Source organism: Phyllobates terribilis, unplaced genomic scaffold (assembly GCF_046119375.1).
Source record: "Phyllobates terribilis strain yellow unplaced genomic scaffold, ASM4611937v1 Scaffold_1__5_contigs__length_1240528914, whole genome shotgun sequence".
In the NCBI taxonomy this organism is placed as follows: Eukaryota; Metazoa; Chordata; class Amphibia; order Anura; family Dendrobatidae; genus Phyllobates; species Phyllobates terribilis.
In genome coordinates, this window is record NW_027362761.1 from 326,467,583 (window position 1) to 326,489,769 (window position 22,187).

Consider the following 22,187-nt stretch of genomic DNA (forward strand, 5'->3'; position numbering starts at 1 on the left):
AGCCAGAATAAAGTATTTTAATGAAATAAAAATACACACGGTTTTAATAATATTTTTATTATACGCTCAGTCCCCGAAGCCCTCGATCTTCTGTGACAAAAAAATAAAAAACAACCATATCCTCACCTGTCCGACGTCACAACGTAGTCCAGATTGTCCTTTGGCGATCTGGGTCACTTCTAAGGAGTGACATCAGCAATCACTGATGTGAATGATGTAGAAGACAGCAATGTACACTGACAGGGGTGTAATCACTCCTGCCAGTGTACATGGCTCGGCTGCAGGATTGAGGTCACTGGGGTTCATCAGCTGAAGGTCAGCTGATCAGCCCCGGTGATCTCAGCATCAGTGGTACATGGGAACATTCTTGAGAATCTTACCACGCAGCATCGGTGCCGTAAAGTGAGGTCACGTGATCTCCCAGCTGTTTTTTTTTTTCCCACAGCACACATGCCAGCTCAGCTGAGAACACTGCTACTCCCCTCAGCCGCACTGCTCTCGCTGTTATCAGCGGGAACGGCGGACGGATGATGGGAGTAGCAGTCCTCCTCAGCCGACCCGGGTAACGTGTTTCTGCAGCGTTTTCCCGCCCATTGACTTTAATTGAACCGCAGCAAATTAGCAGGTATAAATATTATACCTGCAGATTTGCTGCAGTTCAATTAAAGTCAATGGGCGGGAAACGCTGCAGAAATGCTACACAGAAAGGACATGCTGCGTTTTTTTTCGCAATTAGCTGGCAGACCGATTACTGAGTGTTTTTGATGTGTTTCGGAGTGGAAAAACCGCCGCGAAAACGCATCAAAAACGCTACATATGCACTTAACCTTATATGTATAACAACTATTATGCAAGGGGGTTAGTAACAAGGGTAATAAACAGCAACTTGGAATAACAATAAGAATTATCTTTCATCAAATAACAGTAAAGTTCTTTGCAAAAGTGTGATGCACCCAGTCGTGGGAGTCACTACGTGAGTTCTCTTTGTATGGCCCTAGCAGGGGTCACTGGTTATTCCCGCTACGCCGCAAGTCTCTTCTGGATAAAGTCTATCAGATCCCATTTAGCCTCCCATGCACGAACCGGCCCCCTCCCAACCTAAAATCCTAATTCCAACTGTCCCCGTTACCGTAGGTGAGCGTTGGAAGTGACGGCCTTGTTCACTTGCGCGCTTCCTCCGCTGTTGCTGGCGCGTCTCTCCTGTCGCAGTTCTCTCTCAGCTTTTCTCGTCTTGACTGTTGACAGTAGTCTCTCACGCTTGCGACAAGGGGATCCAGACCTTGGCTGTTGACAGGCAGCGTTGGGTCCCGGGAACTTACTCAATGTGGGGAGCAGGTCCTGACTCTGACCAACATGCTCATGGCTCAGGGCGCTTCTGTAAGAGGTCCAGAGCTTCTCAGGTGGTACCCGGCTGTGGTGCGACGCAGGCCTCTGTGGTCCCTCTGGAACACGTCTGCTCCACTCTGCAGCCTGGCGCCAAATCCCCCTGTGTCCTGGCGCGCTGTACTTTTATATCCAGGAAATCCCTCCTGGAGGCCACCTGACCAGGTCCGGCATCTGAATTTGTTCCCCATTCAACTCTTCTAGCATAACTTGGTTCCGCTTTATTTCGCCTGTCCAGCAGATGGCAATCTTTCCTCATCTCTGGCACATCCTGAAAATCCTCCTGATGGTTCTTTGCTCTCTACTACAGGTGCATTGTCTGTTTGACACCATATTAGCTTTCTAGCAAACCAACAAGATGTGAACATTAATCGTGGGAAAAAATCTTTGGGCTTTGCACTAATCTTCTGTCTTCCTAAAGACTGACGGTTCAGAACAGCAGGTAAGTCGTGTGCTCTCGCATACTTTACCTTAGCACCATCAGAGCTCTGTGGCATTGCAACTGGCCGGATCCAGTGATCCCGCTAGCTTCAGAGCAGCACTTGCAAGCTTTAAAGCAAAGAGCTTGAAATAGTGCGCTCTTTGCCTAATATGCTGTCCACCTCTGATACTCTGCAAAGGTGGCTGGTAACCAGCAAGAAAACTATAAAATTAAAAATCCTTCAGTTTCATGAGAATGGAAAGGATTTTTAATGAAATGTAAATTGGAAAGTTTCAAATTACAAGCACTTTCCAGTTCTACCAATTTAACATGATGAGGAACTCCCCTTATAAATCTTAAGGATCGAGCCACTTTTGGCCTTAACCCCTAATCCTTTACTTTAATGCGGGCTCAAAAACTGAGCCTGCATCTTTGCCGGCAGATGATGGATGAGCAGAGGCGTAGCTAGGGTTTTGGTTCAGGGGGAACGAAACTTCTGAGTGGGACCCTTACCAGGTAACCCTAATTACAGCTATGATGGCGCACTCAGATAGTGGATGTAGGAAAACCTCAGCAGATGATGGTGCTGTTACTAAAAATAATCTCTATACAAAGACCAGCACTGATACTACCGCCATATGGTGACATATATTGATAGATACCAGTCCTGCAGAACATATAAGAGATCACAGCACGGTTATATATTGTAACTTACAGCTGACGTTCTTTCTGATTAAATTGTTCATTTTTCCCGTCTTTTCCTACTGGCCCAGATCGACACGACAACTCCTCCATCCAGGACTCAGTCTCAGGTCTGAAGAGTTCACAACAAAGATACATTTGACTCCTTACATTTCAGGCCCCGTCCCCATCTGTTCCCAACCTGCACAAACTCCTCATCCTGCTGATACCCCAATACTGAGCCTCTGTTGCTGTATGTGTCCCTATTACTGCACCTACTGTGCGCCCTCTAGATGGTTAAACAAACCTCTAGAATATAGTAATGCCGTGTGCAAGTGCCCTAGAAAACAGTGCCCACATTTTAACCCTAGAAAGTAATAATGCCCACTGTGTGCCCCTTTGACAGTCATAATAACCTGAGTTCCCCTATAACGATAACTGCCCACTTAACATTAAAAATTGTCTTGAGTCTCCCCCCATGTACAGCTCCCCTCTACACAGTATGATCCTCTCCTATACACAGCATAATGCTCCCTCAACGTATAGTACCCCACACAGTATACTGACCCCCTTAGTAGCCTCCAAACTGATGGCTCCAACACAGTATGATGGCCCCCACACTGTGCCAAGACCTCACATTATCTTCCACACTGTATGATGGCCCCCACACTGTGCAAAGACCCCACATTATCTCCCACACTGTATGATGGCCCCCACACTGTGCAAAGACCCCACATCATCCCCCACATTGTATGATGGCCCCCACACTGTGCAAAGACCCCACATTATCTCCCACATTGTATGATGGCCCCCACACTGTGCAAAGACCCCACATCATCTCCCACACTGTATGACCCTAACTGTAATCCCCACACTGTATAAATAGCCTACATATAGTATAATGCGCCAGATAGTCCTTCATATAGTATAACCCCTCATAGGCAGAGTCCGTAGCATAATCCCCCCCATAGGCAGTCTGTAGCATAATCCCCCCCCCATAGGCAGTCTGTAGCATAATCCCCCCACCATAGGCAGTCGGTAACATAATCCCCCCCCCATAGGCAGTCTGTAGCATAATCCCCCCCAAAAGGAAGAATAAATAAGCACAGTACTCACCTCTCCTCCTCGTTCCCTCGCTGCTTCGAGTGCCCGGCCTGCACATATCTTCAGCACAGCGGCCGGGCGCCAGGTGGTGACGTCATTGAGGGGGGGACTGATGGGAGAGGGAGCGTCGCGCTCATTCTCTCATCAGTTAATTTGCAGCGTTGACGGGCGGGGAGGCCCGATGCTGGCACCGGGCCCACCCCTCCTCCCCCTCTGCTCAAGGGCCGCATATCACCCGCCGGGCAGTGCAGGGACATCCAGTCTCCCTGCTCTGCCCAAAATGTAACTGTAAAAGCGTGCTGTGCACGCCGATACAGTTACAGTAGCGTAGCTCCGGGTGGGCCCCCTCAAAGCGCGGGGCCCGGGTTGACCGCCCCCTCTGCACCTCCGATAGCTACGCTGCTGAATTATTTAGCCATCATCTGCGTCTAACAGCCGTGCATGGATCGAAGTTCCACCTGTGGCTGTTAATCTGTTAAATCGGCATTTGCAGCATGTGTCCCAGGGGGTGCGTTATTCTAACAGCCCATCCATGCCACCGCGACATGCTAATGTGTGGTTTTACATAGTAACATAGTTTGTAAAGCCGAATAAAGACTTGCGTCCATCAAGTTCGACCTGTTAGTTCTGTAATTGCTAAAGTTGATCCAGAGGAGGGCAAAAACCCCAAATGATTTGGCCAATCTTCACCTGAGGAAAAATTCCCTCCCGACTCTGAAACCAGCAGTCAGAATAAATCCCTGCATCAACTTACTATTTTATTTTATTTTTAAGTATATGCTGAAATCTGCCTGGTATCTAGAAATGCATCCAGTCCCCGCTTGAACTGGTTTAGTGAATCTGACATTACCGTCTCCTCACTCAGTGAATTCCATATTCTCACTGCTCTTACCGTAAAGAACCCCTTCCTATGCTGGTGCTGAAACCTTTTCTCTTCCAGTCTTAGTGAATGCCCTCTTGTTACCGTAATATTCCTCCTTTTGAACAAATCCCTGGCAAGATCTCTATACTGTCCCCTAACATATTTGTACACATTTATTATGTCTCCCCTCAACCTTCTCTTTTCCAGGCTGAATAGTCCTAGTTTTGCCAACCTCTCTGGGTATTGCAGTCCCTCCATTCCCTTTATTAATTTTGTTGCCCTCCTTTGTACCTTTTCAAGCTCATTTATATCCTTTCTATATATTGGGGCCCATAACTGAGCACAGTATTCCAAGTGTGGTCTGACCAGTGCTTTGTACAGTGGAAGAACAATGTTCTCATCCTTTGCAGCTATACCTCTTCTGATACATCCCATTACCCTGTTTGCCCTTACAGCAGCGGCCTGACTTTGGGCACTCCAATTTAGTTTGCTATCAATCAAGATGCCCAAGTCCTTCTCCATCTCTGAATTCCCCAATGATTTCCCATTCAGTGAGTACTGGTGACTTCCATTTTTCCTTCCTATATGTATGACCTTACATTTCATACATATGGGGTCTGCTGAGGAGTTCTGTGCCTGTCATGACGGTACTCCTGGAAGCAAGACTATGAATTTTGCTATATATATTTTGCTGCATATCGTATATAGCACAAATCATCAGATGATTGTAGGTTCAAGCCCCTAAATGGACTAATAAATACAGTAAAAAAAAGATTTAAAAATTGAAAATAGTATAAAAGTTGAAATCACACCCCTTTTCCGCCATTAAAAATTAAGAAATAAAAAATACACGTGGTTTCGCTACATTACTAAAAGTCTGTTTAAAATATAAAATGAATTAAAAAACGGAAAATCGGTGGTCAAGAATGAGTTGATGACAGATTAACAAATTTTTCAAATCTGAAGTGTCATATTATGTGGTAAAAACTACTAGAACGCTTCAACATATCCCAGTAATTCGGAGTTTGTTTTTTCATGACATATTGTACTTCATATAGTGGTAAATTTCATTCAATATGTTTTGCATTTTTTATGGAAATATCAACATTTTAAAAAATTTTCAATTTTCAAACTTTAATTCAAATAGTTATACCACACAAACTAGTTAATGAATAACATTTCCCATATGTCTACTTTATGTCACCATTATTTGTCAAACGTTCTTTTATTTTGTTAGGATATTAAAAGGTAAAACTTTGGAGCAATTTTTCATTTTTTCAAGGAAATTTACAAATCCAAATTTTTTTGAAGTGACTTTGAGGGACCTATATATTGGAAGCCTTTCCCCGCAAAGTGATACCATTTTAAAACCTGTACCCCTCATAATATTCAAAACTGCTGTCAGGTAATTTGTTAAAGGGGTGGACCAAAGTCCAAGGTCTAACTCCTTATCTAAACTATTTTCTAATATACTTGCATTAAAAATTTCCTATCCTTTCCTAACTACATTATCTAACTACTATTATATTTTATTTTTGCACAAAGAAACTGTGCGCTCTGTTGCCAACTGAGATCAGCAGTAAGAAGCCAGCAACAAAGCGCATTGTCAGAATACCCGGTGTGCAGAAACCAGTTCCACCGCTGGGAATAGCCCAGCCCCAGAAACAAGGGTCATTGATGTCGCTTTGTTTCAGGAAGGAGGCAGAGGCTGCAGCAGTGACTGCAGCCTCTGCCCCTTGGTGACGCTTCGTTTGAGTATCCCAGCATGCATTAGGATTTCGAAAGTGTCACCAAAAAGGAAGTGAAAAAGAGAGAAAAGCAGTTAGATAGTGTAGCTAAGGAAGGATTCAGAATTTTTAATTCAAGTATATTAGAAAATAGTTTAAATGATGGCACTAAATAGAAAGAGATTTAGAATGAAAATTACTTTGGCCTACAGACCACCCCTTTAATCCTTCAGGTGCTTCATAGTACTTAATGTAAAATGTAATGAAAATAAAAAATAAAATTTTACCACTAAAATTTAGCTTAAAGGGGTTGTCCACTATTTGGACAACCCCTTCTCATTCCTCATGTTTGGCCCCGTTAAGATAAAAACACCTATACTCACCTCCCGTGCTCGTGCCGTTCCAGCTGGGTCATCACTCGCATTCCCGGGCCTCACTTGAGGTTGTTACACACAAGCCCTGCATCCAATCAACGCCGGCTTCACTGTCCCCGCCTTCGGATGTATTAAACATCAACAGGAAGTCAGAGCTGCGGCTGCTCTCTGACTTTCTCTTGATGTTCCATTTGTCCCGAAGACGGGGACAGCGATGCTAGCACTGATTGGACGCAGGGCTCACGTGACATAACCTTACGTGGGCTCTGATAACGCGAATGCTGACCCAGCTGGAACGGCGCGAGCACAGGAGGCGAGTATAGGTGTTTTTATCTTAACGGGGCCAAACATGAGGAATAAGAAGGGGTTGTCCAAGAAGTGGACAACCCTTTTAAGGCCCAATTTTCATTTTCACAAGGAGTAGTAGAGAGAAATTGATACTGCAATTTATTCTGCACATGGCAATATCACATATGTGATTAAAAACTGCTATTTGGAAAGACAGCATATCTCGAAAGGGAAAAAGTGCTATTTTTGGAGCACAAACTTGGCTGGAACAGCTCGTGAACTCTATGCCAATTTTGCAGAACCCCTGACATGCCAAAACAACAGAAAACCCTCACAATTGACGCCATTTTAGCAACTAAAGATATTCAGCTAGGAGTGTGTTGAGAATTTTCAACTCATAGTCATAGGTGCTTCACAGGGTTTTATAAGATTGGGCCATGAATGTGCAAAAATTACATTTATTCTACCAAAATGTTAATTTAGCCTCAAATTTCTCATTCTAATAAGGGGAAATAGGAGAAAATGGACTCCACAATTTATGATGCAATTTCTCCTGAACACAGTTATACCTCAAATGTGTTTGGACACTACTGGTTAGCTACATGATAGGTCTCGTAATGGAAGGAGCCTTATTTGACTTTTGGAGAGCAATTTGGGCTGAAATAGACTAGAACGCCTTGTCACATTTGCTGAGCACAGTTGCTTCATAGAATTTTATAACACTAGGTCGAGAAAACAAAAAATATTTTTTTCCACAAAAATGCTTCTCCTGCTTCAAATTTTTCATTCTCACAAGGGGTAATAGGAAAATTGGACCCCACCATTTTATAGAACACAACAGAGCTCAAAAGGGAAGGAATGCTATTTGGGTTTTGAAAACCAGATTTTGTTTGAATGAACTCTGGGTGACATTAGCAGAGTCACTGAGGTGTCAGCACAAAAACCCCAAAAGTGAAACCATTTTGGAAACTACACACTTGCTCAAGGAATTAATGTAAGTGCTCTTCCACACGTCAGTGTGTCCGGTACTTGTGGTAACAGTTTCCACACGTACTGGAGACACTGACAAACGCAGACCCATTCAAATCTATGGGTCTGCGCACATGTCAGTGTGTTTCCACGGACCGTGTGTCCATGGGAAAAACATGCTGACATGTCAGTTTTTGCACGCTGCACGGTCTGCAAAATGTCTCACACTGAACACACACGGATGACATCCGTGTGTCATCAGTGTGACACGTACCGGTGCTTGGGAATCAGCAGTACAGTTAGCGCTGTTCCCTAGCGCCAGGTGCTGAACGCTGCCCTCATCATTGTCCCTTGCTCACGCTGTGATCAGCACGAGCAAGAGACAATGCTGGGAGTAGTAGTCTGCTCCCGCTGTGTCCTGGTGTAAAAATGAAATAATAAAATCCTTATACTCACCTGTCCGGAGATGTCCCCCACTATAATCCACGTGACCGCTGACGCCGAGAACCCCCGCTAACTGGAGCAGCGGTCAGAGGATTACAGCGGGGGACATCTCCAGACAGGTGAGTATAAGGATTTTATTATTTTATTCTTATTTTTACACCAGCATACAGCGGGAGCAGATTACTACTCCCAACATTGTCCCTTGCTCATGCTGATCACAGCACGAGCAAGTGAGAATGATGAGGGCAGTGTTCAGCACCCGACGCTTGAAAACAGCACTAACTGTACCGCTGATCTCCAAACACCGGTACGTGTGCTCCTGATGCGGCACACGGGCGATACACATGTGCCACACAGGTGCACACGGACACGGATTTCTCTGGTACGGGTTTTTCCGGACGTGTGAAACCGGCCTCAGGGTGTAGTGAGCATCTTGAACCCACAGGTACCGCATAGAATTTTATAACATTGCTCTGTTGAAATGAAAAAAAAAAATTTCCACTAAAATACTATATTGGGTCCAAAATTTTAATTTTCATAAGAAGTAAGGTGAAAATGATACTGACAATTTGTTATGTAATTTCTTCCATACACACTAATACCCCATAGGTGTTCAGAAACTAGTTTTGTTACACAGCAGGGCTTCGAAGGAAGGGGTGCCATTTGACTTTCGGAGCACAGATTTGCTGAAGTGGTTTGTGAGCACCATTTGCAGAGAACAGAAGAGCAAAAGAAAAAAGGAGATTTTTGTGTACTCACCGTAAAATCTCTTTCTCTTAGCCTCTAATTGGGGGACACAGGACCTTGGGTGTTATGCTGCTGTCCACTAGTAGGCGACACTATGCTTATCTGAAAAAGATTAAGCGTGGCTCCTCCTCTGCAGTATACGCCCCCGGACGGCATCAGCCTACTCCAGTTTTGTGCAAAAGCAGTAGGAGGAACGTAACATAGATAACATAACCATGCCTATAAGAAGGCAACTATGTAAGAACTCAAAGGAAAACCAATATGAGAACTCAACTTAACGGCCCGGAACGGGCAAAGGGTGGGTGCTGTGTCCCCCAATTAGAGGCTAAGAGAAAGAGATTTTACGGTGAGTACACAAAAATCTCCTTTACTCTGTCGCCTCATTGGGGGACACTGGACCTTGGGACATCCCAAAGCAGTCCCTGGGTGGGAAGCAATGGACGAATATTGTGTAGACGGGTCCCTACAATTGGGGCACCGCCGCCTGCAGAATACGTCTACCCAGGCTCGCATCTGCTGAGGACTGGGTATGAACGTTGTAGTGTTTTGTAAACGTGTGTAGGCAAGTCCAGGTGGGTGCCTTACACACTTGTTGTGCCGAAGCCTGGTGCCGAAGGGCCCAGGAGGCCCCTACCGCACGTGTAGAATGTGCCGTAATACCTGCTGGAATAGGCGAATTTTTGAGGCGGTAGGCCTCTTGTATGGTGGATTTGATCCACCTGGCAAGGGTAGCTTTGGAAGCTGGTAGACCCTTGCGGCCGCCTTCCAGAAGAAGGAAAAGAGAATCAGACTTCCGGAAGGGCGCAGTCCTAGACACATATATACGCAGTGCCCTGACAAGATCAAGCGTATGCAAAGCCTTTTCCACTCTATGAACCGGAACCGGACGGAGGGATGGTAGTGAAATTTCTTGATTGAGATGAAAGCTGGACACAACCTTCGGAAGGAAGGATGGAACCGTACGAAGGACTACCTTGTCCTGGAAAAAAATCAGGAAGGGCTGTCTGCAGGAGAGTACCGTGAGTTCAGACACCCTGCGTAGCGAGGTGATTGCCACGAGGAAAATCACTTTCTGGGATAGAAGACGGGGTGGGACTTCCCTAAGGGGTTCAAAGGGTGTTTCCTGTAATGCTGTCAGCACCAGGTTGAGGTCGTCTGTAGGGGGGAACCAATCGGGAAACCCCCTGGAGAAATGTTCTTACTTGCGGTTTATGAGCAATGCACTTTTGAAAAAGCACTGAAAGAGCTGACACCTGGCTCTTAAGGGAGGCCAGGGATAGTCTGGCTTCCAGACCCGATTCGAGAAAACCCGAGTACCCTGGGTAGGAAATAAGGGAGTGGGGTCTGGTTATGAGATTCGCACCAGGTAAAGAAAGTTTTCCAGGTACGGTAGTAAATCTTGGCAGAAGTTGGTTTTCGTGCTCTGATCATGGTTTTAATGACGTCTGGCGAAATACCTGCCTGGGTTAGAACCCAGGTCTCAATGGCCACGCCGTCAAATTGAGGGCCTCTAAGTTCTGGTGGTAGAACGGGCCTTATGACAGAAGATCCGGGCGGTCGGGAAGACGCCAGGGAACGTCTGCTGTGAGTCGTACGATGTCGGCATACCATGTACGCCTGGGCCAGTCCGGTGCGATTAGGATGGTTGGAACTCCCTCCTGTTTGATCTTTCTCACCACTCTGGAAATCAGGGGGAGAGGTGGAAAAATGTACAGGAGCTGGAACTGTGTCCAGTCCTGAACCAGGGCGTCCGCCGCTAGCGCTCTCGGGTCGCATGTTTTGGCCATGAAGTTGGAGACTTTGGCATTGAGGTGAGACGCCATTAGGTCCACGTCCGGAGTGCCCCAACGATGGCAGATCTGTTGGAAGATTTCGGGATGGAGAGCCCACTCTCCCGAGTCTATTCCTTGTCGGCTGAGAAAGTCTGCTTCCCAGTTGTTTACACCAAGAATGTGGACCGCAGAGATAATGGAGCTCATTTTCTCCGCCCAGTGAAGGATGCGTGTCACCTCTCGCATCGCTCTGGCACTGCGGGTTCCCCCTTGGTGATTGACATATGCCACGGCTGTGGCATTGTCCGATTGTACTCTGATGTGAGAGGCTTCCAGTAAGTGATGGAAGGCTCTCAACGCCAGGAGGATGGCACGAATCTCCAGGATGTTGATGGGCAAGGTTGCTTCCGCTGGGGACCACTTGCCCTGTGCTCTGTGGTGTAGGTGTACCTGTCAGGCTTGCGTCGGTGGTCAGGACCTTCCATTGACCTGGGAGAAAAGATTTCCCTTTTGTTAGAGAGGTCCGGTTGAGCCACCAGTGAAGGGACTTCCTGGTTGACGACGTCAGCTGGAACTTCCTGTCGAGAGAAGAAGGGTTCCTGTCCCATGACTTGAGAATGTCTAGTTGGAGAGGTCTGAGGTGAAGCTGGGCAAATGGATCCGCTTCTATTGCCGCCACCATCCTGCCAAGGACTCTCATGGCAAACTGGAGAGATCGAGGGGGTTTGCTGAGAAGGATGCGAACTCCTAGACGGAGAGGCAGTGCCTTGTCTTTGGGGAGAAGCACTAGGCCCTTGGAGGTATTGAATCGCATTCCTAGGAATGTCAGAGACTGGTTTGGGGTTGGTGATGACTTTTGTAGGTTGATTAACCAACCCAGACGACTCAGAGTGTCGACTGTGATTGAGACACTGAGCTCGCAGTCCTTGAAGGTAGAAGCCTTGATGAGAAGATCGTCCAGGTATGGAAAGACTACTATGCCTCTGGAGTGTAGGATGTGCATGGTGGCTGCCATGACTTTGGTAAACACTCTGGGAGCCGTGGCGAGTCCGAACAGGAGAGCCACGAACTGGTAGTGGTCCTGGTCGATTGCGAACCTGAGAAATCTCTGATGGGCAGGTGCAATCGGTATATGCAGGTATGCATCTTGTATGTCTATGGAGGCGAGATATTCTCCTTTTTCCATGGATGCAATGATTGACCGGAGGGACTTCATGCGGAAGTGACGTACTCTTACATATTTGTTGAGTTGTTTTAGGTCTAGTATGGGGCGTACCCCTCCTCCTTTCTTGGGGACTACGAAAAGATTGGAGTAGAACCCCTGGAAGCGCTCGGCTGCGGGGACAGGTATGACTCGTGCTTGAAGAAGCGATGAGACCGCTTGGTGGAAGGCACAAGCTTTTACTGGTGATTTTGGGGGAACAGATATAAGGAGTCTGTTTGGTGGGTTAGAAGTGAACTCTATTTTGTATCCTGAAGACACTAGTTCCCTGACCCACCTGTCTTCTGTAATAGGTAGCCAGACTTGATGAAAGAGTAAAAGTCGGCCTCCTACAGGTGGGGTGTCTTCCTGAGTCCGTGAGTCATGATGAGAAATTCTTACATTTTCCTCCTTTTGATTTTGAGTGGCCTGCCTTTGACTGCCAGGATTTGTCCGACTTTTGTGTCGGCCTCGAGTCTTCCCTGCGTGTGAAGCGGCTGTTATTTTGTGGTGGCCATGAAACGGACCAGCCGGAAGAGTTCCGAAAGGATCGGAAGCGAGCTTGGTTACGCTTGTTATAATTGCGCTTGGGTTTCAGTTGGGGAAGAGAGGTACTCTTACCCCCGGTGGCATTGGATATCATCGTGTCCAAGCTTTCACCGAAAAGTCGACCGCTGAGGTACGGAAGGTGCGTGAGGGACTTCTTTGAGGCTGCATCCGCTTTCCATTCACGCAGCCAAAGGATACGCCGAATTGTGATGGCGTGTGATATTGCCCCCGCTGCACCCCTTGCAGATTCCAGAGCTGCATGAAGCATGTAATCTGCCACAACTGCTATCTGAACTGCTTGGTCCGACAGTTCAGGGGCAGAAGCTTGGAGGCCAGTTTGTAGATTCTTTGCCCAAGCCAGTATGGCCTTGGCTGCCCAGACTGAAGCGAGCGTGGGGGCTAGAGAGGACCCTTTGGTTTCGCAGATTGAGCGAGCCATACTTTCTACCTCCCGGTCTGCTGCATCCCTAAGGGTTGAGCTATCTGGCAGTGAAAGAAGTGTCTGTGCTGCCAGCCTGGAGACTGGGGGGGTCCACTACTGGTGGGTTTGTCCATTCTTTGGTGGTTTCCTTTGGAAAGGGGTAACGGTCCTCCAGAAACTTGCGGTTGGCAAGCTTCTTGTGAGGCTGTGAGAATCGTTTTGTGAGGATAGATTTAAATTCTGTATGATCCAAGAAAACCTTAGGTGGTTTCAGAGCTCCTTCAAATGAAATCTTATTTTGTGGTGCGTCCAGGATCGTATCAGAGATGTCCAGCACCCGATGTATGGACGAGATTATGTCCTCAACTAGCGCTGCATTGCTAGGTGGGATTGGAGTTAGGGATCCATCAGTTTCCTTGTCTGAGTCAGAATCGCAGATGCCTTCTGACTCCCGTGTATCACTAAGGTGTCTCCTAGGTGACCCAGAATGGGGGATTTCTCTGGACGGGGATTGGTGCGGAGAAATATAATGTCTGTCCCTGGTAGGGGACTGTGTAGATGACCTGGGACTACGGTATCTCTCCCTAGACAGTGATGACCATGTGCTATGGGATGACGCAGATGAGTGTGACCTGTGGGTGCGCTTGCGTCCTGACCTTCACATGGATGTGCCTGGGCCAGTATGTGACTGAGTCAGGCTTTCCCTTTGTTGGGTAGCATTCATAGTCTAGGTATGGCTTTGCAGATTGTGACATTTGAGTGACCCATTCCGGCGTAGCATTAGACACTGAAGGGTTGGTAGGGGCTACTTGGGACTCTGGCACAGTAGTCTGAGTACAATCCTTGCAATGCAGATATGTGCTGCCGCTGGGAAGAGCATTACTGCAGGCTGTACAGAAAGCGTAAAAGCAGTCCTGCCTGGTTTTCTTAGACTTTGAGCCCGGCATAGTGCACCTGGAGTGGCTATGCAAAGGGGCTAACTGTGCAGAGGAGGATACAGAGTAATAAAATTCACAGCTGAGGTAACTCAGACTGTGAACTTACCCCACCAAGGTGCCCCTGTGAACAGCGCTGAAAGAGCCTGGTCCTGTGCCTCCCCGGAGACTTGGCTGGCCTGTATGCATCCTGCAGCTTATTTTGGCCGCCGTAGCTCTTCTCCTGCTTGCAGAGATGAAGGAGAAGGGGGGCGGAACGCTGCAAGGGCGGCAGTTGCTATGGAGATGCGCGCCCTGCAGCCTAGATCCGCCCCCTGTCTGACACCACAATGAGTCAAAATCATCATCCGGGGGAAGCCGGGGGCGGAAAATGGGCGGCAGCTTCGGCTAGGCCTAAGCCGCGGTGTAAATTTAGTTTCTATGCCCAAAAGGGCTCAGGGCCAGCGCAGTAGTCCGGGGGGGGGATCAGATCAGAACCGGACCCCCCCCCCGGATTGAAAGGCAGAATGGCGGTGTGGGCATAAGTGGAAGGGGGTCTTTGAAAAGAGTCCCCCTTAGGCTCTTTAGGTGAAAATCTGCCGCAGGTACAGAGCCTGTGAAGGCCTATGCCTGTGTGTGCCATGGCTGCCTGCACTCCCTCCGGCTCCTACAGGATCCCGCAGTCAAGCTGGGGTTCCTGTAATGCTGCTGGTCCTCGGCTGCGGTGTGCTGGCTAGTAATAGCTGCAGTCGCTGCCGTTCATGCCCTACCTGATGGTGTCTCAACCTAATACCCCCAGGGGATGATTAGGGAGGGTGCTGCTGTCACCGTCAGAGGGCTTTTGTCCTTGCCTCAACTTCGAGCCAAGACCGGAGGAATTAGAGAAGGAGGGGGGGTCTCAACTTCAAGCCTGAACCCGAGGGGCCGGAGAAGGAGCAACATGGGGAATACGCCATCTCAACTTCAACTGTGCACCCCTGGTAGGGGGCAGAGGAAGGAGCCATGCCGGGAGTCTTTTAAGAGACCCTCTTTTCTTCATCTGTAATCCCGTGCTGAAGCGAGGGACGAGTGAAGGTCTGAGGTGTGCCTCTTTGTGACACTAAGCGAAAACTGGAGTAGGCTGATTCCGTCCGGGGGTGTATACTGCAGAGGAGGAGCCACGCTTAATCTTTTTCAGATAAGCATAGTGTCGCCTCCTAGTGGACAGCAGCATAACACCCAAGGTCCTGTGTCCCCCAATGAGGCGACAGAGTAAACAGATTTTGAAAATTAATCTGCAAGTGAGTGACTATTTTGGTCCCACGGGTGTTTTCCAGAAAAGAAGTACAGAGTGGATGTTGCAGAATGAAAATCTGCCACTTTAATGCCCAGTACATAGTGCCCAGCTTGTAGGGAGACATACACCCATAAAATTAATTGGGTTCCTCTTGCTACACCATTGTCATACATGTTGACACTAAGGCTATGTTCTCACATGTTGGGTTTTTCAGCGGTTTTTGCTGCAGATTTTTATGCAAATTTTCAGCTGTGTTTTGCAGTACCAGAATAATGGGCACCACACAGTCCTCCATACAGAATTATGGGGACCACACAGTCCTCCATACAGAATTATGGGCACCACAGTCCTCCATTCACTATAATGGGTCCCATATATTGCTCCAAACAGAATAATGGATCCCATATAGCACTCCATACAAAATAATGGGCCCCATATAGTGCTTTATACAGAATAATGGGCCCAATATAATACTCCACAGAGAATAATGGACCCCATATAGTGCTCCATACAAAATGGGCTCCTTACATAAAAAATAATAAGGTCACAGGTTCGGTCTCCTCAGCTCTGGTGCCTTCAGCCGCTTCTGGCTCTCTGCACTACTTATTGGAAGCACTTTTAAATGGAATTGTCCCAATTTTCTTCTAACCTACTAGTAATCAGTCTAAATGGCATATGTCTTTCAAAAAGAAATATTATCAATATAGTGAACTTATTCCTTATAGAAGTCATACTAGCACAGTACCCGTTAGTGGTACAATGCCTGTGAAAAATACTTTTAATTTACCAAGCAAACGAGGGGGGCTTCAGGGCACCCTTGGGAATGGCCAAGAGCTGATTGCACCCCCTAATTCTGCACGTTGAGGGCCTTCCCCCTACTTCCCAGAGTAAATATAAACTGAACTCAGACCGCATGTCCGTGTGCAGACAGTGTGGACGGACACATTCTCCTCCTTGCAGCTGCCACACTTCTGGGTGTCTAAGGCTATGTTCCTACAATGAGCTTTGGGTGCGTTTTTTGATGTTCCAGAATTTGTGCACCTATTTAAATTAGGTTACTTGAGTTTATTTATTGCGCTTTTGTCTGCGGTTCTATAACATGCGTTTTTGATGCTGCGCTTGTCTCTTTTTTTGGTGTGTCACGCTTTAGATCAAGCTCCTTTGGTTTTTTTATACTTCCTAGTATTTGGCTTCGACAAAACTTTATTGATATATTTAAGTGTGGATTACATGCGTTTTTGATGCGTTTCCATTGCAGAAACGTAAAGATGCATGTGCATTTTTACCTGCGGTATTTCCACACCTAATGCAAGTTTAGGGGGAAAATCCGCACAGAAAACGCAGCGTACCCGCAAGAGAAATTTACATGCTGCGGATTTGAAACACGCACCGAGAGGAGTTTACGCTGAGTAAAAAAGAAAGGACAGGGGCATGAGATTTCTATAAATCCCATCCACATTGCACAAACTGTAAGACGCTGCGTTTTTGACGCAGCAAAAATATGAGGCGTGGGGAAAAAAAAAGCACCAAAAGCTCATCGTGGGAATGTAGCCTTCGTGTAGTGAGCAACAACCACAAAGTAGCTGGGGAGAACGCACTCACCAACATTGTGTGCACACTTGCAGACCAAGTACAGACAGGACATAAGCAAAAGGAATGAGAAAAGCGGCACTCACCAAATGAACGAAAAAATAAAAGTCCTTTATTCCATAAGGCGAGACATGGACTAGGCGTGCAGGACGGCAGCAGGATAGGGGAGATGGAACTAGCCTCTAATCATCGAGATCCCACGTTCTAATAGCTATATAGAGAAACCTTTAAACGTTGTAATCCCACAATGGCCGGTGTAAACCTGGCTTTTACCGTTCTGTGTCCCCCGATGCTCGTCAGTGCTGTGAGGAATGGCATATATACAGTTGTTCTCCTGTTGTGTGTTGAGGGCTTTCCCAAATACCAGTGTTGCCCATTTAGTTAGTATCTCAGCATAAGGCTGTTTGATCAGTTTCTTTCCTTTGTATTACAGAACCCTTCTTATTGGATTGAAGCAACAGCCACTTGAATATTTCATTTATTTACATGTGTATTTAATGAGCATTTAGGCTGTGTGCCCACGATGCTTTTTTAAGCATTTCCGCAGTGGCAAAAACACTGCAGAAACGCTTAAAAAACGCTTGGTAGAAGGCCTGCCATATTCCCCGATGATAATCCGCATGTGCTGTGCACATGCTGCGGAAATTTCCGCAGCGGATTATCATTGCGGAAAAAAAAGCAGCACAACCAATTATTTTGCGGAAGTGCTGCGTTTTCGCCGCCATTGACTTGCGTTAGAACGCATGTATTCAGCTTCACTAGATAAGCACATGCAGAATACATGCGTTCAATGTGCGGACGGTACCCAGGTCTAGAGGAGAGGAGACTCTCCTCCGGACCCGGGTACCATAGAAAACTGTAAAAAAATAAATAGATAAAAAAAATAAAATAAAAAATAAATGATAACTTTCCTTCTGATGGCCCCCGCTGCACTTGTCCTCTCATGCCGGCAGATTGTGATGGACTGGAGGACCTGCGCTGACGTCATAGTCATGTGACGGGTCATGCGATGCTGACGTCGGCAGGTCCTTCAGTGTACCGCGATCTGCCGGCAGCCAGGACGGTGAAGCAAGTCACCGGGGGCCATCAGAAGGTAAGTATAGATTTATTTTTTTATTTTTTACCATTCTCTCGGGTCACACTATATAAATCCATGCCGGTTGCATGGATTTATATAGTGTGACCAAGTTGTCAAGCACTTTCCAAGTGATGATAAAATCACTTGGAAAGCACTTGTCAACCCGCATGCGGAAATGCATGTGAAGAATGCGTCACTTCCGCACGTCCCTGGCAGGAAAACGCATGTACAATCCGCATGTACAATCCGCATGCGTTTTTTCTGCCAGGGAGATGCAGAAACGCTCAGGAAAAATTCCAGAGCATTTCTGCATCGTGGGCACATAGCCTTCTACATAAGAATTTTCAGCATTTCACCTTGTTGGTTTAATTTTGATTTATTGACCCAGTGAAGAGATTTCTTTATTTGTATATTTCTTCCTTTGATGTATTACATGCAGATAACCTTGGCAAAAGCTTAAAAGACCAAAACTTTGGTCAACATCTTTCTCTGCTGGTCGCTTAAATAAGTTTATTTGGAAAAGAATACAAACTCTTGCCTATATAATGCGCCAAAGGTTTTTTTCATTGAGAAACGTATACCTTGTTTACTCAGCAAAGCGAGCCCCATCATAAGCAGGGCAAATTCCTCACATATGAAGGGGCACAATGGTGAACAGAGCTCCATGCCAATGGTGCATCAAAGCCCCCTCATTTGCATGCAAATTAAAAGTATCTCTCAGGTAGAGAGCTAGCATGATTTTATTTTTATTTATTTTTTTTTTAGAGGGGGCCCCAAGTCCAATTTATCACACTATAACAACTCAATGTTTACTATCCACACTCTTTAGTTTTATTCAAGGAAATAAATGGGTTCTCACACGAACAAAAGTTAATTTTAATCAATAATAATAAGTTCCACAATTGGATGAGTTTCTCTCAGCACAGGGACATTTTATTTAATCTTATAAATGTGTCCCTGCTGTGTACTGTGTAATGGTTGTGTCTGACCGTACAGGAACATGGTCTGATCATACCACATCTCCTGGGCAGGGGGGAAAGCAAAAGAGTATACAGACAGGACAGTAGGGCTTCAGAGTGGATTCTCTTTGAAGTAAAACATTGATTAAAAACAGGCAGGGAAATGTTTTACCTAAAAAAAAAAAAAAAAAAAACAACACACACAACACTACAACCCCATGTTGTAATGTCTGTATACTTTTTTTCTCCATCTCCTGCCCAGGAGCTGTGGTATGATCAGACCATGTTCCTGTACGGTCAGACGCAGCCATTACACAGTACACAGCAGGGGCACATTTATAAGATTATCTCAGCACAGGGACATTTTATTTAAACACATCCAATTGTGGAAACTATTATTATTCCAAGATCTAGTGATTAAAATGAACTTTTGTTCGTGGGAAAACCCCTTTAACTTTCTAACTACTAGTCAAAATGAGAACATTTCACTGTTCGCTGTAAAAACAGAAGATCTGCAAGCAGGACCAAGCTCTGTGTAGGTTGTATGAAATTTAATGAACTGCATAAAGGGAGTACAGTTTCCCTAGACTTTCTCTGCTGTGCAGGATAAGGTGCTGCTTGATCTCCACAGGAATATCTAATCTTGATTCAGTGAAGACCAATTTGCTTTGTTACAATCAAATATGCAACAAAGCTTGGTAAATGTGACATTATTTTGTGAACCATAACTGGGGACTTTGTGGTGTGTAAGCACTGTCTGAGCCATCCGGCTAATGCTTTGGTTGACATGTACCTTCTTGTACATAAACAGATACGATCCTCGCAGTTGTATAACCTTCCATCATAAAACAATCCATTGTATTTGTGGAAACCAAAATATCCCTTTAACCCCCTAATGACCAAGTCTTTTTTTATTTTAGTGGTTTAAGTTTCTCCAAGCACCATAAGCTTTTTTTTTTTTTTTAATCTTTCCATCGACAGTCATGAGGCATTGATTTTGGCTGAATGAGTTGTAGTTTTAAATTACCCCATTCATTTTACCATATAAAATATTAAAAGAAATTCCGAGTAAGTTGAAACGAGTCACATTAAAAACTAATTTTGCTTTTACGTGGCTGTGCCAGTGGATGGTCCCCAATAGTCTGCCAAAATGGCAATCCATTGGCACTGTGGGAATGTGCCTACTGAACGGATGCCCCAACAGAATCATTCCCCCTAAATATCACTTTCAAAGATCAATAGCCGCATTTAAGTGTTTACACAGCAGTGATCGGAGAAACATATGCTGGCTGTATCACACAGATGGCACCCACCGTGTATGGTGCAGGGAGGAAAACCAAAACACTCAAGAAGTACAATATTTAACCCCCTAACTGCTAGCAAAACACGGTTCTCTCTCGCTCTCAAGATACATCCAAGCTATTTGACCATGTTACCCAGCTTGCTGCCACCAATTTGCTTACAGGGAAGGAAATAGTTGACTGAATAGCCATAACCCTGGAGCAAAAACAGCTGGGAAGACTACTGTGGATCAAACAGAATAATGGAGGTACTTTGTTGTCCCCTAAAGTAAGAAAAGCCTGTTGCTAAGGAACAACGCCAGCAAGATATGACATTATTCAGATTAGGAAAAGACACAGTACGGCTCGTCAGAACTCAAAAAATATGTATTACAAAAGAAAATTATGTTCTCATAATACAAACAATATTGATGAGTGGAATAAGAAATGGGCACAGAACGGTTTCCGATCACAGAGAGAAGTGCTCTGCGGTGATATCGTGCTTTTTGCCAAGAAGACCTTGAGCAGGTTCAAACTCTAAAGGCACAGTATGGAATTTCTTCTTCATCTCCTTCTCGAAAAGCTGAAACACAGAAAAGGAATTCAATGTACACTCATAAGATCGCTAGCTTTTGAGACACAATCTGACAATGCCATTTTTTCTACAGCAAAGAAGAAGAAATCCCAGTGTAAAGACCCTTGGTGAAGAGGAATAATGCAAAGCAACTTTAATGGCTTCCCTTTTAATGAGGATTATGGACTCATGGCAGCTAGAGAGCGGAGGAGGCCAGACTGACTGCAGCCAAGTCCATTTATACAGCTCTTAATAAACCTCAATGTAAGCCCTCCGAGCCGAGTACAGGGATGAGCTGGGACAGGACTGCGCGCCCTGCCGGAGCTCCTCCAGAGCAGAAGTTTAACCATTTGTATATTCAAGTGTGATCACTTTATCTGCTCCATTTACTATTACTGCACAACCCCTTACAGGTGCTGAACTAACAGAAATGAATGAAATGCGCAGCAAAGGAATTGAGAGCAGAGACAGATTACTTTAAACTGCTTGGATCGTCTCATGAGGGGGAATAATCCTGTCCGGTATACAAGTGTGGTACCTTATATAGGAACGCAATTCAGCTACAACACCAAGGCCTGGTTGTATCCAGCTAAAGGCTGATCAGAATGTTTTGTATCCTGGGCATGGCTCTAAACATTGTTATTCCTGCATGTCTCCCTTGCGGCAGAGACAGATTAGTCTCTTTAAACATCATCAACTGATCTACTGGAATTAGTTACTATGAAACGACAGCAAAGAGATTTGTTAATATGGTAATTCCCAGTATGTGAACAGTTTTTCCTACCGCATAGGACGACAGCTCCAGGAGTTCAGAGATGTCACTCTCTTGTGTGGACAAGGCCCGACTAATGACATTGGCAGCTCTCACAACGTTTGGGTAGTAATGCTTCTGCAAAGTCTGTTCAATACAAATGAGTTCATATTTATTGAGAGAAAAAAAAAAGATAAAAATCAAAAAATGACTGGCAGGGCTATGAAGGGGAAAAGGAAGTGTAGTTTAAAAGAGAATCTCCATTATTAGGTGCAAAAATCATGTTGCATTGATTTTTTTTTTTAATATAGCTTAATAGTCAGGCATTTTTTTTCTTTAAAAACAGATCTCCGTATCTGTATATCCCAGGGGAACCAACAAAGGGCGCTTACTGCATAATTATGGAGTGCTATATATGGCAGTTTGCAGTACACTCATAAGCTCCCTCTAGTGGCAGCTGCAGAAAGCAAGCATGATATTTTTATAGAGTAGCCATTATAGGGAACCTGTCATCATGTTTTACCAATATAAAGTACAGTCACCACCTTTAATGCCTCCTTTGCAGTAGTCTAGTAACCTGTAAGTCCCCAATTCCCTCTGCATAGTACAAAAAAATAAATAAACTTGTACCCCCATACGGTGTGGTCTGGTCCAATGGGCGTCACTGTTGTCACTATGGCGCCTCTTCTCTCATCACAAGCATCATCCCCCTGTTCGGCTTCATGTGGATGACGCATCCTACATCATCCACTCATTCTCCGTGTCCGCCAATCACGCTCCTGCTGAGGGCAAAGTACTGTAGTGCGCATGTGCCAGCTTTAC

At 45.7% G+C, this 22,187-nt stretch overlaps 1 protein-coding gene across 1 annotated transcript in view; it reads right to left on the reverse strand.

The window, feature by feature from the left end:
* Positions 1-20,409: 20,409 nt before the first annotated feature.
* NOC4L (nucleolar complex associated 4 homolog) overlaps positions 20,410-22,187 on the reverse strand; it is a 29,052-nt gene continuing 27,274 nt past the window's right edge. The window contains exons 14-15 of the mRNA XM_073654560.1: positions 21,399-21,512; positions 20,410-20,623 (exon numbers count right to left, since the gene is read on the reverse strand). Coding sequence (XP_073510661.1) covers positions 20,510-20,623; positions 21,399-21,512 — 228 coding nt within the window. The 3' untranslated portion in view covers positions 20,410-20,509. The remainder of the gene's footprint in view (positions 20,624-21,398; positions 21,513-22,187) is intronic.